The 20,656-nt window shown below is 40.6% G+C and overlaps 1 protein-coding gene across 9 annotated transcripts in view; it reads right to left on the bottom strand.

The window, feature by feature from the left end:
* The window catches only part of FARP1 (FERM, ARH/RhoGEF and pleckstrin domain protein 1), a 319,651-nt gene that overhangs the window by 36,999 nt on the left and 261,996 nt on the right, over positions 1-20,656 (bottom strand). For 7 of the 9 annotated variants that reach the window (XM_025192552.1, XM_025192553.1, XM_025192551.1 and 4 more), the window contains 3 exons: positions 13,842-14,032; positions 10,607-10,696; positions 8,117-8,250 (listed from right to left, as the gene is read on the bottom strand). In XM_025192552.1, the coding sequence (XP_025048337.1) occupies positions 8,117-8,250; positions 10,607-10,696; positions 13,842-14,032 (415 nt within the window). The remainder of the gene's footprint in view (positions 1-8,116; positions 8,251-10,606; positions 10,697-13,841; positions 14,033-20,656) is intronic. The other 2 variants (XM_006036290.3, XM_025192550.1) reach the window with 1 other exon arrangement.

Below are 20,656 nucleotides of genomic sequence, written 5' to 3'. Positions count from 1 at the left end.
ATGAATTACACTTATCAGTCAGTTAATAAAATCCAATCTCCTACCCTCTAGGGAAAAATGTACTACACACCCAGGGAGGTTTCTCTTCCCTGTAGAGCTCTCATAACACACCTGAGTAGCTAACACTGTTTCAAAACAATAAAAAGAGAACAGCATTAAAAAAACCAAAACATAACAAAACAAAAAACCCAAACCTGGAGTCTCTGGTCCTTACATAAAATTCACACAGAGAAGTTGGTATCGAATGAGGAAATTCTGTGTTGTGAAAGAAAGAAGAGTCATCCCCACAAACCACAAATTATTTTTTTTTCCTTTTCAGCTAATCTAGGTCCTTTTGACAGATTAGCATTCAACTGAGAGTGGGTAAAGAGAGAAAATGTAACACTACAATGACTAAAGGAGACAACTGTCCAGATCACAGAGTAAACTGGCCAAAAGCAGTCAGTCTAATACTGAACTTATTCAATGTTTACTGCAAAGAAAAGGGGGCGGAGGGTGATTCCATGCTAGAGAACTCCCTAGCTCAGGAGTGAGCTGGTATATCCAAACTACTGGTAGTAACTGATCCTCTTTAATACTGGACTCCCCTGTGAATCACCAGGTTCGATAAAAACAGGTATACCTGAATGAGAAGAACTATACAATGTACTTTATTGTAGATCAGCAGGCAACCTCTGCAGGCCCTTGGTCCGTCTCATAAATAGCTAGCTGCTGTCTGAGGGATCATTTCCCAATTCCCAGCTCTCTCAGTCTCCTATTAGGGAGCATCTTTAAATTCTAACTTCCAACACTATAGTTAGGACAATTAAGGAAGTATGGACTGGATGGACTGTAAGGTGGATACAAAACTGGCTGGAGCATCAGGCTCAGGGAGTAGTAGTCAATGGCTCCATGTCTAGTTGGCAGCCGGTATCAAGTGGAGTGCCCCAGGGGCCAGTCCTGAGGCCGGTTTTGTTCAATGTCTTCATCAATGACCTAAAAGATGGTAGCCTCACCAAGTCTGTAGATGACACCAAGCAGGGGGGAGTAGTAGATATGCTGGAGGATAGGGATAGGATTCAAAGTGACCTACACAATTTGGAGGATTGGGCTAAAAGGAATCTCATGAGGTCCAACAAGGACAAGTGCAAAGTCCTGCACTGAGGATGGAACAATCCCATGCACCAGTACAGGCTGGGGTCTGACTGGCTGGGCAGCAGCTCTGCAGAAAAGGACCTGGAGCTTACAGTGGACAATAAGTTAATATGAGTCAGGAATGTGTGCCCTTGTTGCCAAGAAGGCTAATGGTATACTGGCATCGGTAGGTATGTTGCGAGTAAGTCAAGGGAACTGATTATCAGAGATCCTGGTTTTCTCTTGTTTGAAAAAAAATCCCCAATTTTCAGTTAAAAAAAAAAAAAAAAGTAACTTGAACTCTACATTTTTCCATGATTAAAATGAAACATCACTATACACATATTAGTAGTGTTTCATTTAAATTGTGGGGAAATGTGGATTTGGGGTTACTTTTTTTAATTGGGGGATTTTTTTAAATCGGAGAAAACCAGGATCCCTGGTTATTATTCCTCTCTATTCACGCTGGTGAGGCTACATCTGGAATAGTGCGTTCAGTTTTGGGCCCTCCCATTACAAAAAGGATATGGAGATATTGGAGAGAGTCCAGTAGAGGGCAACAAAAATGGTGAGGGGGCTGGAGGACATGACTTATAAGGAGAGGCTGAGGGAACTGGGCTTATTTAGTCTAGAGAAGAGGAGACTGCGATGGGACTTAATAGCAGCCTTCAACTACCTGAAGTGGGGTTTGAAAGAGGATGGAGCTAGACTGTTCTCAGTGGTGGCAGATGACAGAACAAGGAGCAATGGTTTCAAGTTGTGGCAAAGGAAGTTTAGGTTAGATATTAGGAAAAATTATCTCACTAGGAGGGTAGTAAAATATTGGAACAGGTTACCTAGAGAGGTGGTGGAATCTCCTTCCTTGGAGGTTTTCAAGATCCAGCTAGACAAAGCTTTGGCTGGGATGATCTAGTTGGGGATGGTCCTGCTTTGAGCAGGGGGTTGAACTAGATGACCTCCTGAGATCCCTTCCAACTCTAAGTTTCTATGATTCTATAAATTGGAGACATAACCCATGGCTCTTTGTGCAGCAATAACATGGATAGCTCTATGTTCCTTTCCCAGTAAATTGTGGGAGAGTCTGTTATCTTTCTGGACACACAGGGAGCATTGGGTACTATCAGCACCTGAGTGATTTTGCTCACACTGTCACCACTAACTGGCCGGGTAACCAGCCTGAGTGAATGCAGAATTTTGGCTCCTCCCATGACCCTAGACCAGGGGTGGGCAAAATGTGATCCGCGGGCCAGATGCAGCCCGCCAGGCCATTCTATCCAGCCCGCGAGGCTCCTAAAAATTTAGAAAATTAATAGTTATCTGCCCCTGGCTGCCTGTCATATGGCCCTTGACGGCTTGCCAAAACTCAGAAAGTTGCCCTCCACCTGAAATAATTGCCTACCCCTGCCCTAGACAGTCTGGGTTCAAAGTATCACTACAGTGAAGCACGGGGTGTGTGTGTGCATGCGTGTGTGCATGAAAGCTAGAGAGAGACGCGTGTGTGCACACACACAAAGATAAACAGACAGATGGGGTGGGGGGTGTTGTCTCTAATGTGTTACTAACACTCCACTAATTGTGTAGTGAAGATATAAGAGTGGGGAGGAGAGACAGGGAAGGATTAAGGCCAAAGACCAGGAGCCAACATGTCTGCATTCTCTTTCAAGCTGTACTGCAGACTCCCTGCCTGACTAAGTGATAAGGTAAAACATTATCTTTGATTTTGGGTGCCTCCATTTTTATTTTCTACTCTGAGATATTATAGCTCAACTTCAAGCCCCATGGCTTTGGTTTGAGGTTGCAAATAATGAAGAGTTGTGAAAAGCGGGTCCAGTGTTATCTCAAGCTGTGACAAGAACAAATCCATACCTCTGACATTGTGAATAACTATAAGACAGTTATCTGAAGTGACTGCAACTGATGTAGGGATACCTTTAAATTGACTAGCTTAGGTGCTACTCCCAGCATCATCATGGTAGTACAGCCTAACCATCTGAGTATTTGTACAACTTCTTGGGCAGGTTTTGCAGCCTGGACTCCCACAGCTATGCTGCTAGCAGTACCCATTCTAAGTATTTTATAGCTAACTCACAACACAGCAGCCACTGCTATCTGACCTACACTATGCTCCTGAAGAACCATGTGTCCTTACCTTCTGCTGCCATCATCATACTTCCCTACTTCTAACTCACCAAAGTGCTGAAGATGTTCTTCATCTAGTTCACTGTAAGCACTATTAGGCGTATCTTATTTGCCTGCAGCTTTCCTTCCACAGCTGGTGTTCTACAAGCAACAGTACGTCAAAACCAATGCCTTGAGAAAACTGTCAGCTGTGCAACCTAACTACATTTTTTCCTCTTCATATATTCAGTCTTTCAGACCTGCTCATTTTGTCATTACACCCAGTAGTGGCTAAATTATGAACCAAGGAGAAGTTGGAAATGTAAGACTTGCACCATGCTTTAAGAAAGGCTTTAAGAAAGGAGTGGGGCAAAAACAATCCTCAGCTGCTTACATATTTACAGTAATTTATCATGATATGAACTAAGAGCAATGATGCTTTTCCTCCTCCACATTTTTCTCTATGGCACTGATATAGGGAGAACTCTTGATGCTGACTGCAAGCACTGGGGTTCAGGGATCTAAAACAGCTGAGATTCCTGAATAGATTTTGAGCTTTTATTCCTCAAAATTTACAGATCAGAAGGCCTATCAAAGCCTTATTCACAATTTCTGAACCTTCCAAGCAGTTAAAAAAATATTCTTTCCACAGTCTGTTTTTTCTAAAAAGTTACCAGATCTGTCTCCGCTGCCTTTCATCTTAAAAAGTAAGATTAGCTTGAATCACGCAGCATGAACTAGGTTTATTTGACAATTAGTTCCTCTTAGCATTATTCTATCTATTCTGTCTCTGTAAGAGGGTCTGTTATATTCCTTCCTAAAGCAGTTCTCAAACACTACCTGCACAGGATGATCTGCCACCGCCTGTACCCAGAAACAATTTACAGCAGCAAACTAAGTTTTAAATATTTTGCTTAAGTTTTTGAAGCCTTCCTTCAATTCAATGTGCCAGAAGGAGCATTTCAGAACATGATGTAACTTACCTTCACTGCAATTCTTCAGCATGTGCCATTCACATCCATCCTGGATGCATAAGATTTTGAGAAGAATATTGAAAAATGGATTTGCTGGTTAGGTGGAACTCTCTGACCGAGTCTGGCAGAATCTTAGGTGTATCTTAAGGATAAAACTTTTCTGGTCAAAACTGTATGGGAGACAGAGGGCTCCTTTAAGGCTTGAGTCTCCTCCCACTCTTCTTGCAAGGGTGATTAGAAGGCTGTCTCCATTGACAAATGCAGTAGAATACATGATGGCATTGGTTTAATAGTTAACCCTACCAGGCTGAAATAATGAGGTTGATGTCCCCTGGCTCTCTTACAAGGAACAATATTTTGGTTAGAACTTTTCCAAATTTGGCACCCTGGGACGGGGTAAAAAAGGTCTGGCTTTGGCACTGGTGGCCACTTTAAATGGATTGAGCTGAAGCACAGGTTGCTCTGCTTCTCAGGCATCACAGTCTCCAACAGTATTAGGAGATTTTCAACTACAGAAGGAACAGAATCTTGCCCATGTCCCTAGGTAAGTCTGCCTCACAAAGTTTTTCCTGCTGTTGATCATGAAATAATAAAGAGCAGAAAATATGCCTCGGGCCTCCTGGATCCTCCCACTATCCAGACCACAGCCCATTTTTGAGGAGGAAGGGGTGAGGGGAGGACCCAGTAAGCAGAAGCTGGATGAGGAAGCAGGACCACAGAGATCCCAGATGCAGTAGCAGCAGGAGCAATGGGGGAAGTGGTCCTCAGCGGGGAGTTTGCAGTCTGCAAATGAACTGCCTGTAGGATTTGTATAGGCCACTCAGGCAGCCTTGGCTTGTATGAAACTGCTATAAAGGGGGGTACAGTTTCATCTGCAACTCAGTGTCAAACCAGAGACATCAAGTGTGGGTCTCCATGGCCCTAATCTGAGGCCAGTTCTATTCAAGATTTTCACTGATGACTCTGAGGGCAAAAAACTGAGTTCACACTTAGTACATGTGACAGAATTAGGAATTAAGGTGATGAGGATACATTGGAAAAATTGTTTGAAATAAACAGGGTGAAACTCAATAAAGAAAATACAAAGACGGACCAATCAAAAGCACAAACACAAAATGGGGAATGAATGAGTCAGCTGCAGTACTGGAGAAAAGGACCAGAGGGGTGATTTCAAGCTGAATATGAATAGTAACATTACCTACAGAGGCTCTGAAGCCTCCATACCCAGAAAATGTTAAGTGCAGGTTAGACATGTTTCTTGAAGGCAAAGGAGGAGTTAAAGGGGCTCTGATCCAAGTGTCTGCAGGCTCCTTGGACTATTCTGGGGACAACAGAACTCTCAAGTCCACAGGTGTTTCAGAGAGGAAAACTGGTGCACCTCCATCTTAATAAGCCCATCGTGCATTGTAGGAGTCATCTGAACATTTTCCTGGGATGTGGGATTCTCCCGGGGAGTGGATGCACTCGAATGCCCAACATTAGCCAGAACTGTCCTGTTATGAGAGAGGTGACTTGAAACCAAATGATCTTGGGGGCATAATTCTGGGTCCAAACTTAGCTTCTTTATTATATATATAAAGAAAAAAGTTTTCCAGTAGGCAACAAGGTAAAACTGACATGCTGTTTAGTAAAACTTTCTCAAGTTGCTAGAGCGACCACGGAAACATTTTCTAGTAGCTTGAAGCAGACAGCAAGAAGCTCTGTCAAGTTTCAAGGAGCTGAGAAGATGAGAGGAACTGAGACAAACTAAGTGTATTCATCCTTTATGCCCTCAGTGAGAAGCAGAAAGTCTATGCAGGTTGCATGGGAACTGCTGGCCAAAAAAATCCCTGAGTTTGGGTGCAGGTACACTGACAGTGGAGGGTATTTATGGGCCATCTCTCTATGGGGAACTAAGGGAATCCAAACTAGCATTCAATGATTTTAGAAATATAGTAAACCTTTTATATCTGACAATCAAAACATGATTACAAAATCAGTCACATGAGGGCTTATGACACTTTCTAGCACCAAATGCACTCTGTTGGCCTGGCATCCATCATTTTCAAGGTATGCTGTTAGTACAGTGTAATCCAGCTGTGGGAAGACTGATAGCCATACAGATATTTGGCATGCACAGTAAAAACTCTGCTCAGAAGCAGATGCTTGTTTCAAGAGGTGCTTTCTGAACTGGCATCTAAATATATAGGGCCAGACTCATTTTCCTTCTCCACAATTCTTTGTTATTTTTTTCAATGCTTTTCTTATGACAAGTCTGACACATTCTAGATGCCAGAAGTACAAAACTACTATGCCACAGAAAAGGAAGATTTTTACATGATGCGCAGAGCTAAATATGCCTCAGACATAGGATCATGTCAAGTAACACTCCAAAGTTTCAGCTGAGAAGCCTGATGAGTTATTAAATGGAATAATTTACTGGGTATGTAAAGACATGTTGATACTCAGTTTCTCTGCAAGAGTAATTTAGACCCCCGATCCCCGTCCCCCAATAATTTTTTTTATTTTAAAATGGTCCATGCAACAGAAAACAATGCAGTTTTGTAAAAAGTTGGCTTGGTGAACATATTCAGTTTTCTAAGAAAAGATATTGCCCATAGCACAAAAATTACCATGCAGTTTAACAGCCTTTAACAGACAGCCTCTGTTAAAGAAGATCAAGGATTTTTAGGAATGTTGCAGATTAAAACACAGGTATACTGCAGAACTGCGTGCAGTGAGTTTGCACAACATTAGTCCATTCCATTCATCTTAAGCTGCCATCTAGGGCTATAGACTTTTACTTCCACAAGACTCAATCATGCTAAGATTATGTTTGCTTTTGTCTGCTTTTGATTAATTGAATAAATATTACATTGATTAGCATTCATCGAATCTGACTGTAAAATTCCAAAGTCTCCTTTCCCTTCATATTCCACTCACTCTTTTCTAATTGAGAAGAAACAGGTGGGCTCTTTCCCCTTTCAATGACAAAACCGCAGCCAACACCTCTTCATGGGAATGTAATCAGCTCAAAGATATAGGGCAGCAGCTTTTCATCCCAGGAAGATCTCCATGGTCAGAACAATGAATTAGAACTCTGTCAGTAAAGAGTTACTCTTTGGATAATCATTTCTCAGAACCAGCACTGTTCCATTGGACAAATATATCTATCTCTATATATCTAGCATATAGATAGATAGATAGATAGATAGATATATAGAGAGTATATATATATATAGAGAGAGAGAGAGAGAGAGAGAGAGAGAGAGAGAGAGATCTATATATATAGAGACCTACATATAGCTATAGTTATATATCTCTATATCTCTCTCTCTCTATATAGCTCTCTCTCTCTCTCTCTCTCTAGCTATAGCTCTATCTCTATAGAGATATATCTCTATAGATATATTGTATAATCATCCATTCCTAATCCTGTGAAGTGGATTGCTTTTAAGAACAATAATGTCTCTTCTAGATCTACAGCTGTCCTTATATCCTGCTAATGACAGATCAGATGTGCTTTAGAGCAGACAACTACTTTATAGAATTCCTAATTATCATCCTGATCAGGCTGCTACTTACTCAAAAGGGATAGGGTCCTACATCTCCCTCCTTACTGGTCAAGGCTTGTTCATTGCGCTTATATCAGAAAAGGTACTATACAGAAACAATGACATTAGAAACCAAGAAGTTTTACCAATTCGTAGGATCTAATTTCAATGTGGGTGTAGTTCATTAAAAATCTGAATTACAAAAGCTGTGAACTGAATTAGCACAAAGTGGGTCTTCTTTATATATACTCTGTTAACAAACAATTGTTTGATCCATCCATATGAACCATGACAATGAACCCTTACGGAGCAAATGTTACAGCAGTGAAACATGGAAAACATTTAATTGTGTAAAGTAATAGCCGTAAACAGACTTACCACAGAGCAAGTCTCTGCTCAATTTCCTTGAGAAAACTGGTATGAAATTTGTGCAAAGGTTCAAAGTTGGAAAATATGAGATTTTTCAGTGTTTCCGGCATATAGTCATCCTTACTCACTGCACTCTGAAACCACTAGAAACAGAGAACAATGTTATAAAAGAAGATCAGGGGCACAGATGGTTGTGTAGTGTGTATTTGTACTTCACTTACACAAAGTGACCCAACCTAGCTGCCTTTGGCAGTACTGAAAGTTGGCTTGGATTCAGAATAGTACTTACACTGATAAGACTTAAACCACATATATACATTCTGTTTCTACCAGGAGAATTGCTGCTTTCAAGTATATAGACCAGTGGTTCTCAACCTTTTTAGACCAAGGTGCCCCTCAACAGACTCAACACACCCAACCATAACTTTTGTGCATTGAGTAGCATCCTGTTTCAAAAACTAATTTATTACAGTGCTTACGTTGTTGCAGATGGGCCAGGTAGTGTAGGCAGGGGAATGGCCAGGCAGGGATTAAGTCTGAGCCCAAGCCTGCGTTAATCTGCTTATCTCTTCACACCTGGCTTTTCTCAGACCTCACAGCATGCTTCCAGGGGTCCTGCAGCACCCCAGAGTGCCTCAACCCCCTGGCTGAGGAACACTGGTACAGATATTCCAGCTTTTTCACCCAGAGCAAAAATGGTGGTTCTGGGAAAAAATAACCTGATCGCAACAAGATATAAATCACTCCTGGGAGAGTTTGTCCCAGGAGAATGAGCATCTGCACACTTAATGAAACTTAACTCCTCCCAGGGACCAGGAGGAGTGGAGTTACATGGAGTGGCTTCAGTTGTGAGACTGCATTGCTCTAGTTACCCCAAGGACAGGAGGGAGGACTAGAGCAGCCCATGCTTTCCTCAGACCAGAATCACTCTAGATGTGTCTGTTGGTGTACCCACTGCACAGACACCTCTGCATAGCATATAAATTAAATAAATGGTTTAAGTGAACAATTGCATTTGTCTGTGCTCTGATCACGGTAACAAGCCTTAAAGAGGTACAAACACTTAAGCAGAAGCTGAGCACATGAGAAGTGCCAACATCTGAACCACATTATTTCAGTACAAATTACTCAAGATGCTTCAATTGTTGTAATTCAGAAGTGTCAAAGATCTGGCCCATAGGCCAGATCAAGTCAAGGGAGCCTGTGGGTCTTGGACTACCCATACTCTATGTGGTGTATGGAGCTGATCTGGCATGCAATGCACATGGCGTGCAAGGCTGGTCCAAGGTGTAGGCTGTGCACTGCATGTGGTACCTGTACCAGATCATCCCTGCATATTGGATCTGAAACTAGCCCAAAGTGGGCCCACACACCAACCCCATGCACCAAAGCCAGCATGGAGCGCTGCTCTAGCCACAAGCAGTGCGCACCCTGGACTTGGCAAATAGCAACTATTTGCATGACTTGAATGACTGTTATCTGCGAGTGTCTTATGCTATATACACAATTTGATGACATGACTCCCTCCTTCAGTCATCACTGTACACCAGCTAGTTTTGACTGACCTTCAGAGGCTCCTAGAGGCTGTTTCAAATAAAAGTAGTAAATAGCTTAATTTTAATTTATTATAATTTTATGTTGGTCCAGGTCCAGAATATAGGGGATCTACCATCCCACCCAACTCTGTTCTTCCAGCAAGAACAGCTAAGGCAAGAAAAAAAATGGTGCTCTTGCTGCAATTACACTTAAAACTTTTGTTACAGCAGCTTTCAGTGGGTCATTAGAGGTTATCATTTCAGGCCATATCTTGCTTGCCCTACTTATGGAAAAAATGCATTTAAATTAATAAAAGAAGCTAATAAATCAATAGGAATATGTGTAGAGGTGGAGTGAATTTTTGTTATTATTCTAAAAGGTTACAGCATAACAGGCTATTTAGCAAATTTTCTTTAGCTGCTTACAGAAAAAATAGAAAAATTCTAATAGGCGCTAGAACTTCTCCCAGATTTAACAAAGGCAATGAAATCTGTAGGAAAAAAAAAAAAGTATAAATCCCCAGGAGAGTCCATTACTAAACATTTCTGTGACCTTCCAATTAAAGCCATAGGGTTTGAAAGTAAAAGAAAGTAACTATATTGTGTTTTAACTTCCTACATTTGGAATTATGTCATGGTATACAGCATGGGGAATTTCTACCTTCTGCCTCTTCTGTAATTTTTTTAACTCCCTCTTCCCTGGGACTATATGCCTTGTGTACTAGACAAAATGTACAATGCTTATCTTGCTGGGATCCTTTGACCCTAGCTGACTTCCTGTCCCTGGGGCAGGGGGCTGGACTTGATGATCCCTTCCAGCCCTAATGTCAATGAAATCTATGAAAAAAAATCATTCCAGAAAAATGAGACTGCCTTAGAACATGTGGGAGCAGATAGGGAAGACCAAATACTATAGCTGACTATACAACCATGGGGTTCATAAGTAATGCTAAAGTAAACATACCGATGTGATGACTTCGAGGTCCTTAAGGTACGTTCGTTCAGTGGTGGCTACTTCTTTAGCAATAAAGTAAGCTTTGTCAGCCGGACACCTCTGAAAAGTGAATAAAACAGAACGTTTTGATGAGCTATTATAGGGCTGTAACTTGCAGCTAAAAAAAAAGGCTGCAGGAAACATTCATCAGGACACTAGGATGTCATTAGTGAGCCTTGCTTGTGATTATTCTGACTTATTTGCACGGTCCTAAAAATATTACTGAAGAATATCCTTGCAAACATAAAAGAATAAGCTACTTTTTTAGGAATTCTAGAATTATTATTTTTTCTTTACTAACACAGTTATTTCCAAGGACCAGTTATTTCTGCTGTGCTTCTTAGCATATTTCACATTTCCAGAGCAGGCCATATTTTGAAGCTCAGGCAGAAAGGCATGTAGCAATTTGAGCCCACTATGACATATTTTAACAAACAGAAAGCATGCATTCATCACAGAGAACTGATGTCACTTATATATTAGTGCTCATATGTCAATGCTTTCCTTGTTGTCATAAAAATCCACTGCAGAATACTGTCTACAATTCCAAATTTAGGGGTTTTTTCCCCCAATGGGATGGGAAGATTGTGGGTTAAGGGCTGTAGGAAAAGGCAAAATGTAGAATTCAAACTTCAAAGAAATTCTTTCCAGAGTTTCATAACAGGTAAAATTAGTAGCATCATCAATGGAGAAATCTAGCTTAGAGCACCTCTGGGCCAACAGCTTATTTTCAAAAGGTCACATTGCCGGTCAGAGCTTCTGTGCCTTGTTTTGCTCCCTTTTTTATGCTCCAGTGGCTAAAAGGAAAGGAAATTTAGTAATGGGAGCAAATGTAGTAATTTGTGTTAGTAGGAGCATTGCCAGCAGATTGAGAGAAGTGATTATTTCCTTCTGTTCAGCACTGGTGAGGCCACATCTGGAGTACTGTGTCCAGTTTTGCTCCTCCCACTACAGAAAGGATATGGACAAATTGGAGCGAGTCCAGCACAGGGCAACAAAAATGGTTAGGGGGCTGGGGCACATGATTTATGAGGAGAGGCTGAGGGAATCTGTCTTATTTAGTCTGGAAAAGAGAAGACTGAGGAGGGATTTAATAGCAGCCTTCATATACCTCAAGGATGGTTACAAAGAGGATGGAGGCTAGATCAGGGGTGGGCAAACTGGTGAATTCAGCCAGCAGCCAAACTCCATTTCCCAGCAGCCCCTACCTGTGTCACTACAGCCAGTTTTCATGGTGACCTCAACAGTGGCAGGTCTGAGACAGCACAGGGCCAAGGTTTCCAAGGAGACCGGCTCCAGCTGTGCTGGCAGGGCACCTGGCTGGGCGGGGAGCTGCTCCAGGGATTGGGCCAGGATCTTATGGCAGAGACAGTGGAAGCTGAGGTGGAGCCATGATATGCTGCCTGCATGCCCCTGCCTGGGGTATGCAGGCAGCAGATCACAGTTTTGCCCCAGCTCCAGATCACACTGTCATCGCTGCAAGATCCTGGCCCTGGAGCAGCTCCCTACCCTGCCATGTGTCCTGACAGCGCTGCTGGGCCTGGTCTCCATGAAAACCCTGGCTCCACTCTGTCACAGCCCTGCTGCTGCAGAAGTCTCCATGGAAACCAGTCGCAGCAATACGGGCAGGGGCTGCTGGGAAATGGAATCTGCCACAGGCCTGATCTGACCCCGGGCTGGACTTTGCCCACCCCTGAGCTAGACTGTTCTCAGTGGTGACAGACAACAGAAGAAAGAGTAATAGTCTCAAGTTGCAGGAAGGGAGGTTTAGGTTAGATATTAGGAAAAACTCTCTCACTAGGAGGGTAGTAAAACACTGGAACAGGTTACCCAGAGAGGTGGTGGAAGCTCCATCCTTGGAAGTTTTTAAGATCTGGGTAGACAACGCCTTGGCTGGAATGATATAATTGGGGATGGTCCTGCTTTGAGCAGGGGGTTGGACTCATTAGATGACCTCCTGAGGTCCCTTCCAACTCTAATTTTCTATGATTATAAGAAAACATTTACAAATCTCTTAGTCCTTGCTTCTCTCCTAACAGCCTTTGCTATGGAAGATTTTCCATAGGCAAGGATAGAGTTCACTGCTGTTGGACCCTCCCTACTCAGTACATGATCTTGAGGCAACCACTGCTAGCTGGCATAAGCTAGAGCAGTCACTAGGCTGCCTTAATCTGGGATAGGGTAAAGAAACAGGAGCTGGTTCCCAATTTATCTTCCTTTCTCTCTTCCTCCTACATGCCCTTTAGGTAACTATGTGGGTGAGAAACCATCTTTTCTTGAACACACCAGGTGATCAAGCGGAGCAAATGTGCTCTTTCTAAGACTGTCATAGTTCATCAAAGAAGCAGGTAGTGGCCACATCAGAGTTTATCTACCCTCCCTTGCAATGCAACAGGTGGCCAGCAAGGGAAACAGTGTAGGCTGAGCAAGGCATGGGAAGGCAGGTGTTTAGAACATGCCTGGCTCAGGCCAGGGTAGTTCCTGTAAGAGTAGGGAAAATCCAAGGGTGCCTAGGGTGGGGCAGAGAACATACCCTCAGTTTAACAAATTCATAGGATGTGGCTCATGGAGAGCTTTTTTTAGTTCCTTAGCAAATACGCTGTTAAGAAAGTCAGCATGGAAGGCTGTAGCTTGGGCAGCCTGGCTCACCTTCACTAATGTCACTTTGATCCCCATTACCATGTCAGGCGAACTCTTGTTACAGTCAAGTTGAGCACTTTATGAAAAAAGACCATTACAAACTCTCTCTAAAACACACTTGGTTTATAATCTTGAACCTTATTAAAATAGACTTGCAGAGCCACAGCCAAAGGCCTTTGAAACCAAATGGCCTCTGACTTCCGTGGATTTTTGATTAGGCTGCAATGAAGCAAATTATTCTGTGGCTCAATTCTTTCCCATTGAAAACAATGGGAGTTTTGCCAATGGCTTCAAACAGAGCAAGAGGATGCTGTTGGACAGCCTACAAGTTATGGTTGGATACACCAGACAATAAGATAAATGATTGCTCTCAGGCTTTTTGTGAGTACTTTTGCATTTTCAATATTAGCTCTTTGCCCCTCTCATGAAAAAAATCCTTTGCTGTTCACTCAAATGAAGGGAGGGGGGCAGGGAGAGTTGCAGGGGTCTGGCTGCTAGCCTCAAGCCATGCTTCCAGCAATCTAAACAATGTCCAGAGGAACAGGGTGAATTCAACCATAAATACCTTTCTCCTGACCTCTTCCTCATCATCAGTCCTTATGCCTGATGGGTCATTCAGCAATGGACTGATCAGTGGAGAGGACTGCTTGGCATCAGGGCTCAGGTTTGGAGATAATGATGTATTTGCCAGTGGCGGTCCTCCTTGGGAATTGATGGAAAGCTCTGAAAGGTGAGGGCTGCCAGTCAGAGAGCCTGCTAAAGAAACAATACAATAAAAGTCACAGTTAGGACAGGATCTCTCTGGGCAGTTTAAAAAAAAGAGTTAGAATCTTACAAAGCACAGGGTGGAAAATTAGGTACGGCAAGAGGCCAGATCCTTGTCTGGTATAAATGGGCCTAACTTCACTGAACTCAATGGAGCTACTTCTGTTTGTATCAACTGGAGAATCTGGTCCAGTGTTCTCTTAGTTGATAAAACTAGGAGAACTAGGTGAATTATAGCTCCTGTGAAACCAGCGTGATCAGAGTGCATGTACTTCAGCTGTATACATTTCAGACTCACCATCACATTTATGATGTGTTCTTTGCCACAGTAACTCACTCCAAGAAAAAGGATGCATAGATTAGATCAGTTTTCTTGGTTTTACTATTAGTTTAAAATATAATAGACAAAATACGTGAGCTGCTCTATGACTGCAGCACTCCCTCCTACATCAGGATACCCAACTAAGCAAATCACCTACAGTACTTCATTGGGAGCTACAGAAGACTAATTAGAACAAATGCATCTAAAGGGAGTCTAGGCAAAAAAACAAAAACAAAACAAAATCCAAAAAATCAACCCCCCTCCTCCCAGGATTTTCTTAGGAGTTATTGTACTATATAACATCAGTCACATCTAACACAGAGTGGGAAAACTACTACTTCCCCACCTCTATACACAACAGGAGTACATACATTACACGTTGCGGGGTCATTCCATGCTCCTCTGATTGTTTGGGATGGAAACACTAGCATTATGTTTACACATAAAAGCATTATTTTTAATGCACAAAGCAAGACAATTTTAGATTACCACAGTTATATAAAGCCTTTTGTATAGTAAAAAATATATAGTTAATCACACATTTGTGGGTTATGATATATTACATTAAATAATGTTGGAATTAGCGTTTTGTCTATTGGAAGGCAGCCAGGGTGCTGACTCTGCAAATGAAACAGCCTGCCAAAAATCTGTGTGTCATCCCAATTAAGCTAAAGAAATGTCATTGAATGTTAAACCTAATATAGCTAAGTTGGATCTCTGAAACGACAGAATGTTTAAAACGCATATTGTTTTGTTATGGCTTCACACACTAAAACCTTCAACAGAGAACCTAACAAGCTATCAATTACAAAGGTTAATACACTGGTAAAAGTTGAAATAAATGTTTGCCTATTTATGTATTTAAGGTCAGACTTTTCATTGCGAGCACATTTATGTATTTTCTAGGGTATATTACTTAACTGTCTATTCTTGTTACTACAACACAACTGAGACATTCTGGTGAATAAAGGCAGTGATGCATAAATACCAATGGGAGGAGTGCAAATATTTCTTTTCTGGGAGGCCTCATTGCAAAAATATTTTCCCCCAATCCTAGCAGATTTTGTATTTCTCACTGCTTTAAGAATAAAATCAATTAAGAAGTTATTGGTTTGTGTAACCATGGCATTTATGAACTCCATTGTATAGTAAAGCCAAACTAGTATTTGTCTTAAATAAGGATTTATATTTTTATCATTATAGCTGGCAACAATTAACCCATAGTTCCACACTAAGTCATTGCTCTGTGAAATCTCAGAGACAAGCCACAGCTTGTTATACAAATGTCAATTTTATTGACACTAGCACACAACTGTATACAATGCTTTCAAAAGAAATGGAATTCATCATATAGAAATAGTGAAACCGATTAATAGTGAATTTGTAGGTCAAAAGTACTACACTACACTTCATAAAGACATAAGAAAAGTGATATCACCTCACATGTGAAAACAGATAAATTCTGGCACTGTCTGTCACATGACAGGGAATAGACCATTTGCACCTGTATGAGAATTTCTCAGGTGTTGTGTTCTAGAAATTGAACACCACCTATATCTGAGATATAGCTAAGGCCCTACTCTGATGTCCAGGAAATCTACATGAAACTTAACTTTACCAGTGCTTCAAACTATAAAATATCAGATGAAACAATCAACTAAAAATGCTCCTCAATTTATATTTGGGGTCATAAACTTGTCAGAAGTATTATCACTGATGATTTGCCAAGTGGTGCACAACTTTGTGCATGTTCTCCCATCAGTAACAGGAAAAAAACCCCTGCTTTTCAGACACTGTTTTGCTTAATTTTGCAATAAAGTAAAATGCTACATTCTCCTTCAGGAGCCAATGCAAGCATTAATGATGACCACACCCAAATCCAAACACTACCACTTACAGACAAGAGCTCAATTATTCTAATGATTTCTCATTTTACATGTTAAATGACAACTGCAAATTAAAATTAATCACAAGAGAGTGATTATTGCATGAAAGTGCATGAAACCTTGGTGTTGCATTAACGAGTACTGAATTCTGATTAGTACATGTGCAGATTGACACAAGAACTCAAGTGCTAGAATTTGCTTTTGCCAAAGAAAGAAAGAAGCTGACTAGTTATGCTGAGAGAAACCAAATAGACTGTGAAGTGAAAATGAAGATCATCACCACTCTTCAGTGTGTGCCAGGGTCTCGTTACCATACTTCAGTATTTGCAAGAAGAGGTTTTAGAAATTTGTATTTCATATATGAAGGACCATATGAAATATAGTTAAACAACTGTCTCCCTTTCCCTTATTTTTTCACAAATTATAAATAACCTACATTAGTCAAAAGACATTCTTTCAGCATATCTGCTTACCTCTTGATAATGCAAGTGTATATTCAGATATACTTTACTTACACATTATGTGTTGGAAAACAAATAGAGAAGCAGAAAGCAGAAGGAACAATGTTATTTAAAAGTAGAAAATGTACTTTTAAAGAACACATGTACAAAAAACTTATATCACATGAAAAGTTAATGGACTTAATGAAAAATTAGGCTTGCATCAATCATCAGGGAGCCAGTGAAGCTTGTGTTATGTCCAAAGTTATGAGGCTAGCTTCAAATTTTGCCAGTTGTATATAATTTTCTCATAGTTTTTATTTAATGGGACTTGAATTAGGAACTTGGATTCATTCTTCAGATGTAAGGAAGCCATATGTAGAACTGACAGCTGCTCAAGAGAGCAGTCAATTAGGTTACTCCAGAACATTCATGGGTTCTCTAGTCTCTAGATTACTGTTAACACTGTCCACAGTCAGGACAGCCCTGGTCTCAAGAACAGCATCTCTAGTCTGGATAACATTTAGGCAACTGAGCAAGCACTATTCTAGTAAATGCACAGTGGTACATAAGTTCTTTTCTCAACAGGGGAGTGTCCTATTAAATTACAGTTAATGGCCCCAGCAAATGCACTTGTTTTTTCAGAATTGTCATCACATGTCCAAAAAGCCAGTCAGTACCAAAAATATTCTGGTTGCTTTCTCAATGGTGTCGATGAAGCTTGGTTCGAGACACCTAATGAAATTACTGGGGTTGGGGAAGGGGAAAATGTCAAAATGAAAATTAACGTCAACTGAAAGTTAATACGAGTAATTCATGCAAGGTCACTGGGATACTAAAGGCTTATGAAACCTGAGGACAAGATGATATAATAGGTTAATGTACTAGCTTTGCATTTACCTCAACTGCCCCTCAACACCTTGCATACATAAGCAAAATTAAGTTGCTGGTCACAATCGAGTAAGTCAGTGGATGCGTTCCATGTTCACTTCAGAACATACACCACAATCCACTACCTTTCTTTTAAGAGAGGCCTGCTAGCTGAACAGAAGTGTGATAAATTGGAGCTAGAATACATAACTGAAGGAAGGGGAAGCGACAGATACAATATATGGTTTCAGCGAGGGCTCAGTTTCCTTTTCATAAGGCCAAAAAACAATTTTAGAAAACCAGCATAAAGATGCTCCCAACCAGGCACACAGAACAAATATTTAGGAACATTTTCCCTCCTGTTGGTCCCTTCTCAAGAGTAAAAGGCCTAACTCTTTTACTCTGCCTGGTCCCTGTGTGAACAGTACAGGCAGCGCAGGGCAGGGCAAAATGCAGAGAACTCTCCTGTCCTTCTCACTTTGCATGCCTGCACTAGAGAGATTTAAATATGTAGCCATAACCCAGAAAAAGTGGAAAGTTTACTACCAAAAAGTCATGAAACTGTGTGATACATAGGATTTATTTCATCTGGAAATAATTCTCCCCCCAGATATCCCATCTTCTGAAAATGGGTGAAGAAACTATCGCCATCTAGAGCTGTGCATGTACTTCAACTAAAATGGAACATCCAGCTGCTAAATAGTCTGTTTCGAGAGCCACTGAGGGAACTGCAGTGGAATCTGATTTATGCTATGCTGCATAATACAGAAGATGTAAAATTGTACAATTATGAAAACCAATTAATTTTATATTGACTAGAATTAAATTTAAAAAAATTCCAGGCAAGCTTCATGAAAAACTGCAACCTATCTACTCCTTCAAAGATATTATTCAAAGTTACTTTATTTAAGAGGTTTAGAGGCCAATTTTTTAAGAGAAAAGTCACTCTCACTGTAACATTCCCCACTTATTTGTTTGTAAACCCTGATCTCAAACTCATTTAAAGACCGAAGGAATTTTTTCATTTACTACAATCTGGAAGTCAAACCATGTTCTATCCATCCCTTGTATTAGTGATCACTGAAGTTATAAAGAATCCCTAATCAGAATTTATCAGATAGGGCCATCATTGTAATAAAGGCAGGATAAAATCTAGCTCACTCTTCCAGAGCTGTATTGGCTGTGCACTATTAGCCATTCTGAAAACATTTTGGTCAGTCAAGGAAGCAGATAAGGCTTAACCACATATACGGAAGAAATACAATGAATAAGAATATATCCATTTTGCATATGGACTTTTCTGGCAGCAGTTTAAAGTATAGAATTAAACATGAATGAAAAAAAAAGCCTTTTCTAACTGCTGCAGCTAGCAGGTTACAGTACTGCTGTGAAATTCTCAAGGACTTTGGAGGAAGGGCCCATTCCGTCTCTAATAGTGACAATCCCACTGACTTCAACAAAAGCAAGATCAGGACAGATAGGACTACCAATCTGTGAGACTCTTCCTCTTCCCATTAACAATTGTGGCATTTGTAAACAAAGTTTCTCTAATAAATACAGTGCATCAGAATACAAGAAAGCAGCTATGCATAATCAGAAGTTCATATGCAAATGACTGAATCCAAATCGCAATGAATTTGGAAAAAGGAGGAAAAAAGACTTTAGAAAAAGAGGTGATGTCATACATAACCAATAATCTGTCTTGCTTTGAAAAATTAAAGAGAGGGAAAGAAAAATTTGCTTCAACTTCACAGCTTCAAAATGTATGCCCATGGCAGCAGCGGTAGCGAGTGATTTGGGAAAATGGTGCATCATACCCATAAACAAATTATCTCATATTCAGGACAAAGCATCAGCCAGCATTTGGACAGAACAGTTAAACCAATGACAGTTTTACAGCAAAATACCAATTAGAATGAGTAAAAGCCTTCAGTACAGGTAAAAAAACAAAAAAAAAACCAACAAAATTAATTCCATGCATACACAGTTAAATGAGTTTGGCTTCACATGCTTATAAAGTTACCAAGCACAGTGTTGGTTTAGTAGCCAGCAACCCCTCCAGTTGTACAAGTCCATGCTTTATTGATATACTGTAGTATTAGACAGTGGCGAGTGTGAAATCAGACAGTAACTGCTGTTGGCCTACATCAGGACATACTCCAAAAATGACTGTTACAAACTAAGGGATACAAAGTCATGAGACATTCCTTGTCTAGTTTTTACCTTTCCATTTTTACATAAAAGACAGAAATAGAACAGTCGGTATAAACGTCCCTAGGGAACACTTGCACAGAGAGAGAATGTTAGTTTTTAAAAAACGCATATGAAACAACATTAAAATAAAGTAAGCTACACATTTTAGTGCCTCCAGACTGCATGTAAGCTCATGCCACAGATACTGTCCATTTCAACAAGACATCTCCCCAAGACTTCAGTGATCCTGCTTAAAAAAAATTGCATATAACTGGATTATTTTTTAAGCACAACCTGCATTGGGAAATAAAGGGCAGGTGAGCATAGTACATTCAGCGTGGACCAAATATTCATAGTGAAGGTCACCTTTTTGCCTCCACTTCTGTTTCCTAATGTGCTGTGGCTTCTAATGTGGAAACTCACAGCCCAACCTGGAGATCTTGTAACCTCCAGCTATGGAAAAAGGAGTGTTCTCAGAGCACAGGATCACTGTAATAGGAGGAAATAGGTATTCCCAGTACAAATAGGTATTTCTGCAGTAAAAGGACATTGAGACAGTGCTCCAAACAATGCAAGGAACAGAAGATACACCATGCTTTGAGGATAAAGACAGAACATTGAAAAGGCTTTTCCTCCCAGAGAGGTACATGCTGACAAAACAGTGCATACAATGAAACAAAAAAAAATGCTTCTCTTTAAACGTTATTAAACAAATGACAAAAATGAGAATGAAGTCCCCAGCATTTTTATTTAAAAAAAATAATTTTGTCTGTTAAAACTTCTGTTTAAAAAGATAGATATATATATATATTGATATGCACATACAGAAATCAGGAAAGGATTGGATGAGTGAAATACTGCGAAGTGTGTCAAATATTGTTAGTGACTGAAGTAAATTACTCAG

Source organism: Alligator sinensis, unplaced genomic scaffold, assembly GCF_000455745.1.
Source record: "Alligator sinensis unplaced genomic scaffold, ASM45574v1 scaffold1253_1, whole genome shotgun sequence".
NCBI classification, from domain to species: Eukaryota; Metazoa; Chordata; order Crocodylia; family Alligatoridae; genus Alligator; species Alligator sinensis.
This window is presented reverse-complemented; position numbering and strand designations above follow the sequence as displayed.